The sequence below is a fragment of the Zychaea mexicana genome, assembly GCF_025766255.1.
Source record: "Zychaea mexicana strain RSA 1403 chromosome Unknown BDB00scaffold_100, whole genome shotgun sequence".
Taxonomy (NCBI): Eukaryota; Fungi; Mucoromycota; class Mucoromycetes; order Mucorales; family Lichtheimiaceae; genus Zychaea; species Zychaea mexicana.
Window position 1 is genome coordinate 1 of NW_026516763.1, and position 17,935 is coordinate 17,935.

The 17,935-nt window shown below is 42.4% G+C and overlaps 8 protein-coding genes across 8 annotated transcripts; 6 read left to right on the top strand and 2 right to left on the bottom strand.

Annotated features, from left to right (window-relative positions):
* The first annotated feature begins 554 nt into the window (after positions 1–554).
* Positions 555–2,026, top strand: BDB00DRAFT_846281 (calponin domain-containing protein). Its single transcript, XM_053125142.1, has 7 exons — positions 555–699; positions 787–925; positions 1,051–1,114; positions 1,265–1,369; positions 1,436–1,495; positions 1,583–1,699; positions 1,781–2,026. The coding sequence occupies exons 1-7, from the start codon at positions 672–674 to the stop codon at positions 1,835–1,837; spliced, it is 570 nt and encodes a 189-aa protein (XP_052975082.1). The 5' UTR covers positions 555–671; the 3' UTR covers positions 1,838–2,026.
* BDB00DRAFT_884694 (PLC-like phosphodiesterase) lies at positions 1,788–3,244 on the bottom strand (the record flags this gene model as incomplete). Its single annotated transcript, XM_053128351.1, has 3 exons — positions 1,788–1,837; positions 2,149–2,549; positions 2,655–3,244. 3 exons carry the CDS (start codon positions 3,242–3,244, stop codon positions 1,788–1,790), a joined length of 1,041 nt encoding a protein of 346 aa, XP_052975083.1.
* Positions 3,245–3,349: 105 nt separating this feature from the next.
* Positions 3,350–5,536, top strand: BDB00DRAFT_846286 (uncharacterized protein). The gene is made up of 8 exons (XM_053125143.1): positions 3,350–3,793; positions 3,903–3,936; positions 4,028–4,240; positions 4,330–4,434; positions 4,528–4,706; positions 4,788–4,934; positions 5,023–5,065; positions 5,134–5,536. The coding sequence occupies exons 1-8, from the start codon at positions 3,678–3,680 to the stop codon at positions 5,344–5,346; spliced, it is 1,050 nt and encodes a 349-aa protein (XP_052975084.1). The 5' UTR covers positions 3,350–3,677; the 3' UTR covers positions 5,347–5,536.
* Positions 5,537–8,338: 2,802 nt separating this feature from the next.
* Positions 8,339–10,082, bottom strand: BDB00DRAFT_932398 (uncharacterized protein). Its single transcript, XM_053129078.1, has one exon. It carries the CDS (start codon positions 9,676–9,678, stop codon positions 8,707–8,709), a length of 972 nt encoding a protein of 323 aa, XP_052975085.1. The 5' UTR covers positions 9,679–10,082; the 3' UTR covers positions 8,339–8,706.
* Positions 9,405–10,082, top strand: BDB00DRAFT_846290 (uncharacterized protein). Its single transcript, XM_053125144.1, has 2 exons — positions 9,405–9,717; positions 9,794–10,082. The coding sequence occupies exon 2, from the start codon at positions 9,809–9,811 to the stop codon at positions 9,998–10,000; it is 192 nt and encodes a 63-aa protein (XP_052975086.1). The 5' UTR covers positions 9,405–9,717; positions 9,794–9,808; the 3' UTR covers positions 10,001–10,082.
* Positions 10,083–10,817: 735 nt separating this feature from the next.
* On the top strand, positions 10,818–14,762 carry BDB00DRAFT_947495 (uncharacterized protein). The gene is made up of 5 exons (XM_053129535.1): positions 10,818–11,357; positions 11,465–11,486; positions 11,569–11,913; positions 12,018–13,928; positions 14,000–14,762. Exons 1-5 carry the CDS (start codon positions 11,127–11,129, stop codon positions 14,596–14,598), a joined length of 3,108 nt encoding a protein of 1,035 aa, XP_052975087.1. The 5' UTR covers positions 10,818–11,126; the 3' UTR covers positions 14,599–14,762.
* A 423-nt stretch (positions 14,763–15,185) lies between these two features.
* On the top strand, positions 15,186–16,824 carry BDB00DRAFT_731154 (uncharacterized protein; the record flags this gene model as incomplete). The annotated part of the gene is made up of 8 exons (XM_053118315.1): positions 15,186–15,290; positions 15,380–15,481; positions 15,591–15,733; positions 15,870–16,123; positions 16,266–16,361; positions 16,473–16,557; positions 16,651–16,726; positions 16,801–16,824. Coding segments are annotated over 8 exons (885 nt in total), but the record flags the coding sequence as incomplete, so codon positions are not given.
* A 231-nt stretch (positions 16,825–17,055) lies between these two features.
* On the top strand, positions 17,056–17,385 carry BDB00DRAFT_846296 (uncharacterized protein; the record flags this gene model as incomplete). Its single annotated transcript, XM_053125145.1, has 1 exon — positions 17,056–17,385. A coding segment is annotated over one exon (330 nt), but the record flags the coding sequence as incomplete, so codon positions are not given.
* Between the last annotated feature and the right edge of the window lie 550 nt (positions 17,386–17,935).

Below are 17,935 nucleotides of genomic sequence, written 5' to 3' on the forward strand. Positions count from 1 at the left end.
AAAAGGAGGGCAACCTGGTAGTACCAGGTAGAAGCAGAACAAATGTAGAAGCTTGATTGAATGCAACAATGTAGTATGTACTGATTTTCAGTGTATATCCCTACATCATATCATGCTTCCGATAGCTTAATTGGTGGTCGTGGGTTTTTCTCTAACCAGATACTTGGCACGCAAGGCTAATTAGCCAATGCAGATGTGGTGGCAAAAGTGATTATCATAAGGGGGGAGAAGATTGCAGTATTGACGGTCCCCTACTTCTGCTATGACTTCCAACAGACAGGAAAGCTACTGTTGCTGATCTTATGTTTCAAGCTTAGCTAGTTATGTTACCCTCTCTCCTCCTTTTAATTATTTTGGGCAGTAGCACATGGAAAAGAATGCATATGGATACTCACGTTGAACAAGGAGAGAAATAATATTACGGCAAAACATGCAACAAAATAATAGAGGGAGGTATGATCGATAGCCATTTGAACCGAGTAAAAAGTCAAAGTTACACAAACAGTAATGAAAGATAAATGGCAACCATTGTTGTTGCTGGAGGGAACGGGCCAACGAAACACACACTCTCCTTTTCTTTCTTTCTTTTAAAAACAATAACGTAACAAAAACAATAACCTCATTCCTTTTCTTTTTCTTTATTTTTACTTCAAAGCTTCTAAATAGTAATAATGGCTCCATTGTATGGCATCGATCGCGGTAAGCAGCAGCACGCAACCGAGGAAATTCTTCTTAAAGAACAGTGACACTCATATATATACGCGTTTTCCTCATTTCCTGCGGTAGAAATTCACCGCAAGATTCAATCAAAGTACTCGATTGAGCATGAACAGGAAGCTCGCGAATGGATCGAAAGCGTCATTGCTGAGCCTCTCCCAAGTGACGATTTCCAGGAGAGCTTGAAAGACGGTGTCATTCTTTGCAAGTAAGTGGTTTGTTACCTATCTGCCCATTTCTAATAGCATTTGCCGACTCATCCATAGTAGATCCTTCAGCTGTATACGTTCCTTTAAACTAAAATGATGTCTTCCTTCCTCTCTTGGCATGTAGGATGATCGGTAAACTCGTTCCCGGTGAAGGCAAATACAAGGTCTCCAGAATTCCATTCATGCAGGTAAAATATGAGTGTGCAAATAACGAGAAGAGCCGGTCAGCTCGATCCCCAAATCTGCTGATGTTCAGCAGCAGTAATAATGAAGATTACAATAGCAGCAAAATGGTAGTAGCAAGGCAACAACTAAATGTGAGGTGCGCTATGTAATAGATGGAAAATATTTCCAAGTTCCTTGCTGGAGCCGAGAAACTTGGAGTGCCAAAGCACGATTTGTTCCAGACCGTCGATTTGTACGAAAAGAAGAATATGACACAGGTAAAGGAGATAAATACCAGACAAATAAGGAGAGTGAGCCTTAGTATTGATATAATGTCATACTAGGTCGTTGACTCAATCTTTGCCATTTCGCGCTATGCTCACAAGGCTGGTACTTGTTCTACGGTAAATTAAACTACTAACTGCTAGAGAAAGAGCGTTCTTTATCTTTCTGCTTGATCTGACGCCTATTCTATCATCCTATCAATACAGTACCTGGGTCCCAAGCTTGCAGAAAAGCATGTTGTCGAGTTCACTGAAGAAACGTTGAATGCTGGAAAGGCCATGTTCAATACCTACCAGTATGGCTACCACAAGGGCGCCAACCAGGTAAGAAAAAGAAAGAAAGAGGGAAAATGATACGAAAACAAATTGCTCATGGATTTGCTTACTGTGTTACTACTTTATAAGTCGGGTATTATTTTTGGTGCTCGCCGAGAGATCTCAAACGGTTTAGCTCGTAATTAGCTACTCAGTATCAAGACGCTAATAGAGCACTCATTTTTCTCACTTAATTAGCTTTTTTTATATACATTTTCTCACTCGCAATATATGTAGTAGTTCTCTTTTAATAAATAATATTGTAGTTTATTGATAAACATATGTATAAAATAATACAGTGTCAATAAGCAGAGTACTAATAGTAGCTGCTGTAAGGAGACAAGAGGTTCGTTGTCGGATGGATGTGGCAGAGGATGGAAGATTGTCAATTAGAACATGGGACAAAGTTCGACCTTTGTCACGTATCTCATCGATTGCGTTATTGGCGCCAGTCGTACCCGCATCAACTGCAGACTTTTCATCAATGATTGCTTTCTTTGGTGATGAAGATGTTGACGATGGCAGTGGTTGAACACCATTTAGTTGTGCGACGTACTCCAGCGCACTGCCTCGTTCATAAAAATCGACCTCGATATAGTTTGGTTTTCTTTTAAAAGTCTCCGAGCACTCGTCGACGTGTTTCTTGAGCGAGTTACCATTCGTTTCTCCAGCCTTGTCACGCTGTGGCACTTTAATTTGGAAACCAAGCTCGATCACGCCGTATAAGAAGTGGTTCACAACATACATCATGGTGTCTGCGCTTGGTGGATCCCGAGGTCGATCGATTGAGCAATTGAAAGCGTTGATATTGGTGTTATCATAGGGTGTTTCAAAAACCAGCGAGAATTCATCCATCAGCCTGGTATTCTAATTTTTAGTTTTTTCCATCATATAGAGCGATAGTAGTAACAGAAACCCAGGGATCATCGATCATCATGATCAACTCTACTTCACATAGACTTACCACGGCGTTTTCGAAGTATCAGCACCTGCATCAACAAAATTGACCAGCCTTTTGCCTGACTCGATCATTTCTTGTAATGACGGCCATTGTTGCTGATTGTTATTGCCGTGTGTATAGATATAAGGCACAACAGTACTGGCTTCATACGCAGCAGCCAGATGTCCGATATCCAAGTTGTATAGATTATTCCAAAAGATGCTGACGACTTCGCCAGGATTTTCCTTTAACCAGGCACCAATCTGGTTCAACGTGTCAACGGCACTGCCAGCATCCAATATCGAGCAAGACGTATGGCACAGATGCAGACTGCGTGGGTCGTTTTTGTTTGTGATGCTAATATCTGGCAGTACCGCGGAGAACTTGAGTCCACGGACACCTCTGTTAAGTTGTTGGATAATTGGCTCGCTTTGTGTCGCTGCTACATTATTTCCGTATGCGTATGAATCGTGTGTGATTAGATAGGTCACTTGATCGTATCGACGTTCGCAAAGCGATTCATGGCCATTACAGAGAGTGGCCTGAGTGATGGCAGGTGCAACGAGTAATAGAGCAAGTGATAGAAAAAGAACAGTAACAGAAGAATAGGCCATTTAATCAAAAGCTGGTAAGAAAGAATAAAGCGCATTTATATTGGAAAAATAAGAGGGAAAACTTGGCATCAGGTTGGATTTGCAATGCATTCTGGAATTTTTCTTCTTCCAGTTTATTAAATGAATTTCAAGTAGTACTAACAACTTCTCCTCCTTTTTTTTTAATACAACCGATGTGCTCCCCTTTATCGTGGTATTAGTCTTGCATAATATTAACTTAGAAGACGGATCCAAAATCATATCAGTTCAGTGTGTGAACAGCGACAGCAGATTAATCGTCCATTGTTTGTGCCCGCAATGCCATTCAGTTTGCTCCGACCCAAGCATTGTAATTCCGCAAAAGGTGTTTGGAAAAAAAAAAGTCAAAATCCAGCCCCAGTTGCTGCCTTTTCCTTGTTCTTTTGTTTACCAGGTTCAGGAAAAAAAATATTCGATGCCACCTCGCGACCCGGCAATAGCGGCCCAGAGTGTACAGACACCCACTGAAAATGTACAGGACAAGCTACTAGACCACTCTATGCAAGATCATTGGAAAGCAGAAATGCCGGGGTAGGTTTAAGTTATCTTTCGGCTCTGCCGTTTGATATGATATGTATATCAACCCCTACTACACTTATCAAACAAGACAATTAACCAGCTCCCTTCTTTTTCTTCATAGATCGCCTAAAACCTTATACAATCGTGAAGAATTGGTAAATAACAATAAACTTAAAGAGATATTAGCTGACAAGAGCAATATCACTTACAACAACAGCACTAAACCTTTTTTTCTTATGTCGGCAGCTCTCCTATGCAAAATGTTTTGTATATGACAGTAATGATACAGCACCAATAGCCTTAATATCACGAGCGATACAGTGGATAAAGAGCGTTCCAAGTGCGCTGGTTCGTTATGGAGTGCTACTGCCCATTCGTCTTGCTTCGTTGAGTGCGGCTACGATCGCGTTTTTCGTGTCGTTACCGATTGCCGTTACTTTGGAGAGTAAAAGCATGGTGGTACGTTCATAATCCAGGCCGACATATTCTTGAATTTGTTCGGCATGTGTTACGATTTTCGAGTTAAATCTCTTTTCATGATTTCTTAGTCGACACTGGTAAAATATTATTGTAAAGGAATCTTGTTTTCCTTGGGCACCATTCCGCGTTACCTTGGCAACAAACCATGTCTCTCTGAACCTCATGTCTTTGTGGTAAGATGCATATACATTTTTGTCTTTTTTTGCAGAAGTAACAGTATTAACAGAAAAAAACCTTGTTTCTTGTGGCGTATGTGATTTTCCCAGGCCAATCATACTTCATACCTCGACTACATTCTTGTCAGTGCATGCCGTTTTCCAAATGCGGTTGTCATGGCACGCCACGGTGGCGCACTCGGCTTTCTTCAAAATAATGGCTTAAATTTTCTGCATTCGATGACATTTGATCGATCCAATACCGAGGAAAGAAAGGATCTTGCTGGCCGGTATGTTTGTCTCTTATGTATATGAATGGAAAACATATATAATAATGGAAGAACCCATCTTTTGGTCTGTGCATGATGTAGATTAAGGAAACATGTCATGAATCCAACTACCTGGCCCAACCCAATGATTATTTTCCCTGAAGGAACCTGTGTAAACAACAAGTATTCGATCCGATTTCAGAAAGGCGCGTTTGAACTTGGCGTCAAAGTGTGCCCTGTTGGAATCAAGTATGGATAGAAGCAAATATTTTGGAATGGCGATAGGAGGCGTTTTATATGGGTATCTGACATATTGTGCTTGTCGAAAACAACATAGATACGATCGCTATTGGGGAGATCCTTATTGGGATACGCGAAAGGTAACTTGTTAAGAGAATGACTATGAATGTAAATGGGAAACTTATACAACGCATTGGCTATCATTTAGGGATTCTTGTATTACGCCTTTTATCGCATGACACGATGGATAACACCGGTCGACGTCGTCTACTGCACACCACAAGACCTTCGCCCAGAAGAAGATGCAGTCCAATACGGTGAGCGTATCAAGGCTGTGATTTCCGATACCATTGGCTTAGAGAGCGAAGATTTTAATGGCATGGCCAAACGAGATCTGCTCAAGATTTTAGACGAAAAGTAGTATAGTTTCTGTGTAAATATTGCTTTCCTTTTGTGTGTACCACTTTTCCTTTCAGGACCCCATCTCTTTTTTGTATATAGCATTACATTTTCATATATATCTTTGTCTCTCGTTTGATTGTTCATTGCACCTCGCTGCTAAAGCAAAAAACAACGTATCATTTATGATCCATATTTTTTTTTGTGTCTAACAGAATTATACTCATTCGATCATGAAGGTTTTAACCGAGCTTAGAGAAAATACCTCAAAGATCTTTAAAAATACATAATCGATATCTATATATTGGTCTCCACTTTCCTTGATGACCGTATATAGTGCGCCGGTCACTTCCTTTGCTCTCGACTTTGAGTGCTTGATCATCGAATCGAATCCCAGGAAACATAAAGTGTTTTCCTGAGCGCTGCTCGGCTTTCCCGTTAGTTACAACCAAGTATGTCGTCAAAAGTTGTTGGAGTTAATGGGCATTAAACTTTTCGGGAGGGCTTTTATATAAACGCTTTTTAACTAAAAAGCGGGCCAAACTTCGAGCTTATCATCAAGATTAGTAAATCCAGATTGGCTTTGCATTGTCTTAAGCAGATTATGTATCATTACTATTACATTTATTCTGGGGCTTAAAAGAAATAGACACACTCTCAACTATTTCTTGAACTTACTAACTTTACTTTGATATCGCCAGCATGTTTATAAAACTTTTCACCTATGATACACGCCTTTTAGTTATCAAGTTTACGATGTATAGCGTCAATTACTGTGTTTTGAGGCTTGACACGATGGGTTTTTGTTTCAAGTACTCAAAAACTAGCACACGACTAGTAGAAAACTGGTGCTTACTCTTCTTGACATCTACACTTAAGGGCTACAGCGTGTTCATTACCTTTACTCGCCGTTGTAACCGTTCCAAGTAGCGTCGTAGTAGCAAGGAACGGTAGTTACTCCATAGATATCTGCGCGAATTTATAAAATCGCGCGAGGTTTCCTTAAAGCGCAGCAGAATGTATACGCATTATGCAGTATTTTACCTGCTGCTTAAAAAAGTGACCTTAATTGACCCTACCTATGTTATAGCAAGAGCCTTGTCCATTGTCTATACAAGTCTCGATAGACCGACAACTTATAACCTTTTCTCTCTTCTTGATTGCCATCATCAAGTACAAGGGCGAGACACACAAAAAAAAACTTTCTCTAATTACATTCTGAAAGGCAAGATACTTTATGTTGCTTTTGTATGAGTGTTTTGCCACTTCTCTAACTTTGCCGAGCTTGATAAACTCAGTTTGCAAAGCGCTAAGAAAAATATCAGAATGTTCATACTAAGATTTAAGCAAAATATATTTGCCGTTTATGCATGTTGGATATGTACTTTTATAATGGATGCTAGAGGACAATGTGCTGAGCTAGTGATTGGACTTATATACGAAGTGAAAGATTATTTATTCACAAGTTACAGAAGAGAAAGGGAGAAGAAAAAGAAAAAGGAAGGGAGGAATAAATCTCACCATGTGAAAAGGCGTCTTGGTGATGACAAATAAAGAGTTATTTGTTAGTGAAAGAAGAATGGAGTGACGTATTGTCAAGAGATCTTGTTTTTTCAGAAACATGAGAAGAAATGTTTCAACTACAAGGTGAAAATTTGATTGTTTTATATATCGTATCCGGTGATAACTCATATGCGTAAAAGAGCAATCACAGTGTAGTACGTACATGGATATTGTTGTTGCAGAAGTGCCGCAATGAGTTTTCGCAGTGGTGGGCCCGGACTTCGCGTAATCGGCCGCAAAGTCATAGGCTAATCCACTAGCTTATATTCATTGAGAGAACAATAATCATCATTTCCATAATTCCGAGCCCGAGAACTGTTTAATTAAACAAGCAGCAATGCTACTTATCTCTAGATCATACATGTATGCTTGAGTTACGGATCAGATCATTAGGGGGTTTCACGCTTGGGAAAAAATGAGAAAATGAAATGCGCATTTCTTCAGTTTAAAAAGCAAAGTCACAATCACGGATAAACTTTCAACATCAGCTGCTACGCGTTTCGCGTCAACGTTTCTTGAATTTGTTACTTTATTTCACACACTACGTTCTTACAATCAACCTTCCAATGCCAAAAATCACTCAGCGACAAAGGACTTTACGTGGAATCAATAAGCTCATTGAGCAAAGCATTCAGCGGCAGTTGCTTTGCAACGATGAATCGAGCGAATTGCTCCAAGAGGAAGAAGATTGCGACGAGCTTCTTGGCATTTACGTTGGCATCAGCAGCCATCGATACCTCAATCCTCGCGGTCACGTTCCAAAACTGCAAGAAAAACGCGAGTTTTTTATGCAATGGCCTGATAAGCAATTCAAAACGTTGGTGCGAATGAACAAAAGATCGTTCAAAGCTCTCCTCGAGCTTATTGAGGGCCATCCGGATTTCAACAGCGAGTCGCGTGTAGCTCAGATAGATGTCCAAACGCAGCTAGGCATCACGCTGCAAAGACTCGCACACGACGGAAGTGGAAACTCCACTACGAAACTTGGGATGGAATGGGGTGTGTCTACAGGCTTTGTCAGCAAATGCTTTTATCGCGTCATTGGAGTCATCAACAAATTGATGTTGACTGATTTTTTGTCCTGGCCTGATGAAGAAGAACGCAAGTCGATTGCTGCGCGCATAGAATCCAAGACCGGCTTCCCCTGGTGTGTCGGTTTTGTCGATGGCACTCATGTCAACTTCGCTCAAAGACCCAAAGAACAAGGCGAAGTTTACTTCAACCGCAAATCACGCTACTCCATGAATCTTCAGATCATATGTGATGATAACCGCTACATCCGATCCATCTGTTGCGGATGTCCTGGTTCTATGAGCGACGCAAGCGTATTTAGCAGCCAATCTCTTCCAGGACTGTTTCCTGATGCCCATTTTTCAGGAAACGAATATTTAATTGGTGATTCTGGATATGGGCTTACGACGCGTCTGATCACTCCATACCGCAGTCCAACAGCCCGACTGCACAAGGATTACGAAACGTTCAACTTCCAGCATGCATCAGGTAGGGTGGCTGTTGAAAATACGATTGGTATCTTGAAAGGAAGGTGGCGCTTTTTGAAGAATGTCCCATTGCAACTGAGATCCAAGGACGAATTCGAAAAGCTAAACAATATTATCGTTGCAACATGTCTTCTCCACAACTATCTCTTCCGACGCAATGATAAATGGGATCCGGACACCGAAAACGATAATGGAAGCAATGAGCATAGCTCATCATCACAGCTTTCAGACGCAGAAGGGAAAAGAGACCTCGTGAAAAACATTGTAGTTGATTTTACATCTAGACAATAAACTTTTGTTTATACATAAAATGCCAGTGACTACTCGTATACATTTTCAATTATCTGTTTGGCTTCGTCAGCAGTCTTTCCAAGTTTCAACAGCTCAATGAAAAACTTGGTCCTGTCACTAGCGTAAGTCTGCTGTTCTTGTGCCTGGGACGCACGTTTCTGTTCTGCCAATCGCGCCTTCTCCAATTGCAGTCTCTCATGCTCGAGCTTGAGCTTTTTCGACTCTAACTTGCGTCGTTTGGCTTCATTGACCGAGTAAACGGCAGTAAAGTTTCTGCCGCGTGGCACATTATCGTCGTCATCGTCAGAGCCGCTTTTTACCCTGCTGGAAGCAATGCTGTTCACCTCCTCATTCTGGGGCTCCGGACTGGGTGCAGCCTGCTCCAAGAATCGTTCCATAGACTCTTCGAAATTGTCGACAGTGATTTCTTGTGTCTCGCTGTCGACATCTGCTTGTTCGAAGAACGAGGAGCAAGGCACGTTTTCGTCGACAACATGATTCGTCGGCAATTCTTCAGTTGCTGTTGTTGGTACTGGTGTTGCTGCTACTGCAGTTTCTACTGCAGGTAACTCAGTAGCTGGCACAAGAGTGGCCGCAAGTGCAGAGATCGATGGCGGAAGGCCAGCATGCAAAACCGTGCTTGGGCTGATATTCTCCCTTTGGCCAAAGATTGAATCCATCTCATAGAAGTAGGGGCACATATGATTGAGTTTGTCAACAATATTTTTTATGCCCTTTTTACGTTCTTTTTGGCTGATCTCTCTGCCAAAGCCAGAAGCTTCCGACTTTCTTTTGCTACTGATATACCGTCTCTTGTAACTTTCGAAACGGCTTTTCGTTTTCTGCCAGTCCCAACCAACGCCAGTTTTCTCATTGATAGCCGCGGCCATCTCAGTGTATGCGGCTGTTTTCGTTCCTTTCTTTTTTATGCCTGGTGCTGACTGCTCGCCTGCGCCTGACCACTTCTCGAAGTTTTCACGAATGGTAAGCCAGTTGACCATTACTTCACATACTTCATTTGAAGTGTGATCTCGGCTGGCCTTTTGTACACAAAAGATACCGAAGTTAACTTTAACTCATTTAAATGAAAGGTAACGTTAGTGTCTTTTTCCCTACAGATGAAGTCTCATTATGGACCGTGGTGGTTGCATTTGTGGTGTGTTCGTTTGTCATATTGAGCAGAAAGGAGTAGAGTTTATTTCGACGCGTCTTACGCGTGTAAAAATGATAGTTCCATCCCAACCCAGAATTTGCAAGTCACAAGCGCAAGAAAAGCGCATTTCTTGCAAGAAAAGCAGCTCAGAAAGTGCTTTTCTTGACTAGAAATTTTTGCATTTCTTGCGGAAGAAATGCGGTTTTTCGGCTGTTAAAAAGCAGAAATTCCCAAGCGTGAAACCCCCTATTAAATCCAAGGACTGACATGCTTATTTAATGTGACCTTTATGTACATATCATGTAGTCACACCAATACGAGTGATCGGCGGGGGAAATTTGTGATCAAGGAGGAAAGCGCCGGGAAAACACAAACAATTCCTTTCTCTGTCCCCGCCCAAAATCAGAAACAGAACTTTCTGAAACTTCGCTGAGCTTTGCGCACTTTTAGACGTTATTAATCTGATCCTCCAGCTAGATTCCAAAGGCTTGAAACGTTGAAATAAACAATCAAAGATGGAGGTAGTGTAATTAATCGATCCAGGCGATCAAGGCTTAGTACACCAGTAGTTGGCACAGCAAATGAGTGCATTGGTAAGCAGGGTTTGTTGCTTCTTTAACATACTCTCTCCTAACCTTTTCTCTAAGCCGATGCATATACGTTACTGCACTCACTACTAGTGCTAATGAGAGTGGAGTAGATCCTTATGATGACGGCAATGCTAAATCCAGACAAACAGGAGTCGTTTATTTTAGTCTGTGTGTAGATTTAAAAAGTATAATACTTGGCAATTGTGCATACATTTTCGACAACCTTTAGTTAACATGCAAATCCAACATTTTCTCTCTCTTCATTCCATATGTGCTGAAGAGTAACAATGATAGTATTTTTCTTTCTGTAAACATGCTATATTACCTTTTTTAATGCTCCCATGGTGTGCCCGCGCAGCATCAAACGTTTAGAGGCTCTGCTTATAGCTGAGAATGACTTCCATAGAAAAATTTCGGTAGTTGGCGCCGGACCATGCGACACTTTGTGTCACATCACTACCGGCCCGCCTGAAAGACGGTATAGTCGCCCAACAGCCTTATATATAGAGGACTTATCGAATCCAAACCAGCAACCCAGATTTTTTTCTCAATCTCTCCTTTATATACAAACTCATTCTAGTAACCTTCGTTATTCTAAAAGAACTCTAGTTATTACTATCACCAACAACTCTTCCCTTGTCTTTCTCCCCTCCTCTCGCGGTAATTTTTGCCCAAAGCGAATCCGAAATCATACACAGCACAATAAATGACCAAATCAAAGACGGCACGAGCAAAGGCAACAATCGTGGACGAACGAAACGATTGGCACATCCAACCTGTTGACGAGGTCGTGGCGGCGTTTACAACGGACACAGATCAAGGTCTTTCTACAGAGGAAGTGGAAAAGCGACAAACAATTCATGGATTTAACGAACTCGGTGGTGATGGCGGCGTAACTTGGCTCAAGATACTCATTCGACAACTCGCCGATGCTATGGTATGAAGAAAGTCTTTGGATGTTTTTGAAATAACAAACGATCAAGACGATGATAATATATGATTTTACTAACTTTCTATGTATACGCATTATCCTAAACCGTATAGAATTGGATTTTCCTCGCGCTTGGAAAGTACTTTTCGCATATTATCTTATATGACACTATTGAGTTTGTCGAGCCTAACACATTTTTCTTTTTGAACACCTATAGGTATCGTGTCCATGGCATTAGCAGACTATGCAACGGGTTCTTTGCTTCTAGCCCTTGCAGTCGGAAATTTGTACCTGTCATTTTCCCAAGAATACGCAGCGGAGCAAACGTTGGCGGCGCTGAAAAATCTGTCTTCTCCCGTAGCTGTTGTAATCCGCGATGGGCGCGAACAGACCATCGCTAGCCGTGAAATTGTCCCAGGCGATATTATGATTGTCAAAGAAGGTGACTCTGTTGCTGCAGATGCTCGCTTGGTCTACATTTCAAACTTGGAAACCGACGAAGCTTTATTGACGGGTGAATCCTTGCCTGTGCAAAAACAACTTGTTGTCTTGGAAAAAGAAGGTACATAACAATTTCGCTCCTCTTAATTTTGCCTACAACAACTATATGATTCCGTAAGAGAAAAAGAAACAATGCTCTAATTAGAGTTGTATGATATGCGTTAGATGAACCCTTGGGCGATCGGATCAATATGCTATACAGCTCCACCATTACTGCCAAGGGTCGCGGCAAAGCCATTGTCACTGCAACCGGCCTACACACCGAGATTGGCAAAGTTGCCGTCAAGCTCGAAGACAGCGGTGGTGACATGACCCGTTTGCAAAAAACGTTGAACAAGATGTATCTGGGCTTAACAGGTGTCGCTGTTGTATTGGCCATTATCGTCATGGCCAGTGTGAAATTCCAATTGAACATGGATATTGGCATGTACACGATTACCGCTGCATTGTCCGTTCTTCCTGCCGGTTTGACTACAGTCATGACGCTGACGCTCGTGCTCGGTGGAAAGCAGATGACCGAACAAAAGGCGCTTGTACGTAAGCTCAAGGTACTGGAAACACTTGGCTCAGTGACCAATATCTTCTCAGACAAGACGGGCACATTGACCATGGCCAAAATGGTGGTGGTGCGCTTTTGGACTCCCAAAGAAGGATTTTTCCATTGTTCGTCGAATGGTCTGGCCCCACAAGGCGATATTTATCAGATCGAGGATCCCATGGTGTCCGATGACGCTGCTATCTCGACAAAAGGTGCCATGGTCGAAAAATCGAGTTTGTCCGAGGACTTGTTGCAACTGATCCGTTGTGCTGCTCTTTGCAATGTGTCCAGTATCCACAGACGTCATCAGGAAGATGACGAAAAAGATACCTCCAGCGACAATACTTGGATTGGTGACGAAAAGAAGAGTAGCAAGAAAAAGGAAGTTGAAGCTCGAGAGGAAGACGTCGACCATGATCTTGAAAAGAACATCAAGAAATTGGCCACTGGTGCAAACGAACAAGGCGACAGCACTTCCTCGGATGATTGGGTTGGTAGCGGCGCTCCTACTGAAGTTGCATTACAAGTTTTTGCACACAAGTTTAGCATGGGCAAGCCTGATCTGGAAGCTATTGGCTGGACTCCGTTGGCCGAATACCAGTTTGATTCAAGTATCAAGCGCATGTCGACACTGTACCGCAATGTAAAGGACAACGAGGTCGTCGTATTCACCAAAGGTGCTGCTGAACGTGTCCTACCCCTGTGTGACAATATCGATGGCGAAATCGAACAGCAAGACATCATGCAAAAAGTGGATCAATTGGCCACCAAAGGTTTGCGCGTGATTGCCTTGGCTGTACGCAAGATGGACACTGAATCGACGCAAGTATACATTGACGGTGCTGACCATACCAAGTTGCCCAAACGAGAAGACGTCGAATGTAATTTAAGATTCCTTGGCTTGACCGGTATCTATGACCCGCCGCGTGCCGAATCGCGTGAAGCCGTAGCCGATGCCCATCGTGCTGGTATCATGGTTCATATGTTGACGGGCGACCATCCCATTACTGCCAAAGCCATTGCTCGGGAAATCCACATTTTGAACGATAAATTGCTTGCTTCTGACGAAATTGACCAGTTGGTCATGACAGGTCCTCAATTCGATGCCATGACCGATGAGCAAGTGGATGTTTTGCCTCGATTGCCTGTCATTGTGGCTCGTTGTTCGCCGGACACCAAGGTGAAAATGATCGAAGCTGCTCAACGGCGTCATCTCATATCAGCAATGACGGGTGATGGTGTCAATGATTCACCTTCTTTGCGAAGTGCTGACGTGGGTATTGCCATGGGCAAGAATGGTAGTGATGTCGCCAAGCAAGCTTCTGATATCATTCTCACGGACGATAATTTTGCTACAATTATCCGAGCAATTGCCGAGGGTAGACGTATCTACCAAAACATGCAGCGATTCTTGATGTACTATTACATTATCTTGTTGGCTCTCGCCATCGTTGTCATGGCTTGTTTGTCTATTCGGGATCCTGATGGCAATACGGCTGCGCCTATTTCTACGATTCAAATGATCTTTTTGTTTGTTGGTAAGTTTTACTTTCTTTATCGCGCCCGTCTCAAAATAATGGGTGGTTCCCTAATTTCAACTAATTATTAGGTATCACTCCACCTGCTGGTGCTTTGAGTGTCCAACCTGCTTCGCCTACCATCATGGTCGAACCACCACGTCCACCTACCGAAAGCGTCTTTAACCGCGAAATCCTGCTGGATACGCTCGTGTACAGTCTCATTTCCGCTGTCTCGTTCGCTGTCGCATTCTTTGTGCCTTTGTATACACATGGAGGCCACGGTGTTGGTGGCGTGCTCTGCGATTCAAACTACCAAGAAGGTGATTGCGACTCGTTCTACTATGCCCGTGGCTCGCTGATGATTGCCGTGATTATCATTTCGATTATCATCATGACCCACTGCCGCAGTCATCGTCGTCCAGAATGGGGTCCCCGTGGCTTGAAAAAAACACTCAAGTCCAAGGCTGTGTTTGGCACGCTTGTGTTTGATATTGTTGCTTCGGTCATCTTTTTGTACGTTCCCGTCGTTGATACCGTAGGTTTCCGTCATTTGGGCCCAACGTGGGAGTGGGGTATGGTAATGGGTTTGTCGATCTTCACCGTTATTGCTGGTGAGGTGTACAAGTATGTTAAACGGCGAGTGATGAAGCCACTTGAAAGACATTCAGTGGATGCACTCTTGTTTTAGAATAGTTCTCTTTTAATATAGACACCATCATCATCATCATCATCATCACCATCTCCTTTTCATCTTTTCTCCTTTGCAACTTAGAATATTATGTAAACTGTATCCTTTTATTCCGCTCCACTCGTGTACTTCTAGCTTTAATTATTACCCGGCAAGCCGAAAATACACAATCTTGAATTAACATACTACGCATATTCTTACATTAAAGACGGTTCATGGCCTTTGCTATACAATAATAGCAGTAGTAGCACTTTGTGTATATGAGCTGTGCCGCATAATCCAGTCGTTTTATAGCATTCCATATCGAGGTGTTGGTGCTACCTGACCTGCATGATCATTGGCGTTGCCTGCCGAAGAGAGCAGTGTCTCAAACGGGGCCGGAAACGTCACCGAAGGACGGGTCATACTCACATATTGAAAACCTTCTTTCAGACCTGCTTTTCTCTCTCTCTCTCTCTTCAAACCTTTTCTCCCTCTTCTTTGCTTGTCTTGTTCTTATTTCTTCGAAAGAGGGGTCATATAGCGGCATAAACGACATGGTCTTTCCGAGCAGCATTACTCCGTCGCCCAATGACGGTTGCAAAGCTTTGTATGTGGGCAATCTAGATCCACGAGTGACAGATGCCATGTTGCGCGATATCTTTTCCGTCACTGGTAACGTCAAAAGCGTCAAGGTCATTCCGGACAAAAACGTAAGTTTTTGTCATTCATTCCTTTCGCTCCCCCCTCTGACAAAGCACCGGCCCTTTTAAAATGCGCGTGGATTGACATGTTCAGTTAGTTATCACACGGTGGATGCAACTATGGATTTATCGAGTTCTCGGATCATAGCACGGCTGAACAAGCATTGTTGACCATGAGCGGTCGACGTATCTTTAGCAGTGTACCTGTCTTTTTGCATATTGCTTTCTATAATGAAAAATGATGATCTTTCTGGTTTTTTTTTGCAGATAGTATTCCTTCCCTTTCTAAAAAACACCTGATGTTTACAGGAAATTAAAGTCAACTGGGCAGCTCAAGGATCAACGCAAAAAGATGACACGTCGAACCACTATCACATATTCATCGGCGACCTTTGTCCTGAAGTCAGTGACGATGTGCTGGCAAAAGCATTCGGGGTGTTTAGCAGTATGTCGTAAGTAGAATAGCACCATTTTGTTACTATGGATACTGTCGGGGGGGGGGGGGGTTGAGAAGGATATGTTTCTGGGCTCTCGTTATTGATTTAAGACACACACACACATACACTGATACGTATATGCAACAACAAGTGATGCACGAGTCATGTGGGATATGAATACGGGCAAGTCGCGCGGCTTTGGATTTGTTGCGTTTAAAAACAAAGCACACGCGGAACAAGCTATTGCTACTATGAATGGAGAGCGCTTGGGTTCCCGGGCCATCCGAGTCAATTGGGCAAACCAGAAAAACACCAGTACCTTCACTGCCAGCAACAACAACAGCAACAGCAGCAACAATCACAGTAATAGTAGTAGTAGCAATAACAGTAGTAATCGCAACAGTAGTATTAGCACTGCTACTACGATTGTCGCACCAACAACAACATCTGCTGCTGCTGCTGGTAAATGAATGAAAGACATGCATATACACACATAATCTATGTGTGAAGGTAGAAATATAATACTCATACTTACAGATGGATGCAGTTCCGATGCAGTACGTGACTTACGAGCAGGTATTGGCACAAACATCCGCATACAACACAACTGTCTATGTCGGTAATCTGTCTCCCAAAATAACGCGTAAGTGTTTTATTCTATCTATCTTTTCTTTTAACCCTTCCTGCGATCTCTTCTGAGAGGCTCAACGCTCTTTATACTGCATTGATACTGGTGCTTATTACGTATTACTAGAAAATGATTTGGTTCCTCTTTTCCAACGCTACGGAGGTATTATGGAAGTCCGCCTTCAACCCGAACGCGGCTTTGCATTTATAAAGTAAGCACGCAACTTTTGAAACAAAGAAAAGAGAGGAAAAAGAGTAGGGGGGATGATGATTGAAACTTTATTGCTTATATGCACAAATACTAGGATGGATTTGCATGAACGCGCTGCATTGGCAATTTTCTCTTTGCAAGGTGCAACCTTGAATAAGCGACCTATTAAGGTAAACAATATTTGACGCATCATCAATTATCAGTTTGTTTTCCATCCATTGATAGAATTATTCATTACTCATAGCTGTCCTGGGGTCGAGATCGGTCATCATCACAAGATAGCAATCATTCGAATAGTTTCTACAGCTACTATCAGCAGGTACCACCACCATCACAGCCTCCAGCAGTCGCAGCACAGCAGCTCCATCAATTACACCATCATTATCAAACGGCTCCAGCACACCAATTAGCATACTACCATCAGCAATACCTGCACTAATAGTGGCAATTAGTAATGCCGTTTGATGACAGGGCCCATCTTCAGTATGCCATCACCCAATTTTTTTCCCTATCAACGAACATGTACCATTCGCACGCACACCGATGCTATAACGAACAAAAATCCCACATTACTCGTTTTTTTGTCAGCATCTATCTTTCTTCTTTCTCTCTCACATCTATTGTGCACATTACACAACAACATCACAACGAAAGCAGAATACCAACAGCCACTTTTGTCTCTGTTCTTTTTCTATATCACATACACACAATTTATTTCTGCGTTATATATCCCGATGGTCATGCATTGTTAGCATCACCACGACTGTCATTATCAAACATATATTTTTCTGTCAAAACTGCTCCTTTTTCGTTGTCCTCTTTTTTTTAAGACCATCCACAAGCTGACATTAATGCTGGTATATTAGAAATTACATGTAAAAACTCTTTTAAAAAAGAAATGTATATACCGTACCGGTACAGCGAGCAAGAGCTGTGACTACGTCCCCGTCCCTCCCCTAACTTGCTCGGTCTATGTCTTTTTAGGTGTTGCTGATTGAAATCAGATGATTTGAAGCACTTCATTTCCGATACGAGTTAACAGTCCGTGTGTTTGTTGTTTACGCTTTATGACTGATAAAAATATTGGCACTGGTAAAGTCAGGTGCTCGCATTGCTCATGCTGTTTTGCCTGTTGTCAATAGAAGGTGGCTTTTGATGTTAAGCATTGCGCATCAATGTTCTGATGTCTTGGTGCAGGCTGATTTCTGATGCTGTAGGTATACCGTTGTTTCCGATTTCATCCTACTACTACTACTGCTGCTACTCTGGCTTGCAATAGTCCCAATTGTGGTGACATAAAATTCTCAAAAGGTGCACAAACTCATACTAAACCAACCTGCTGTGAAATAATGGGTATTCGTTGTTTAGTCGTCGATGAT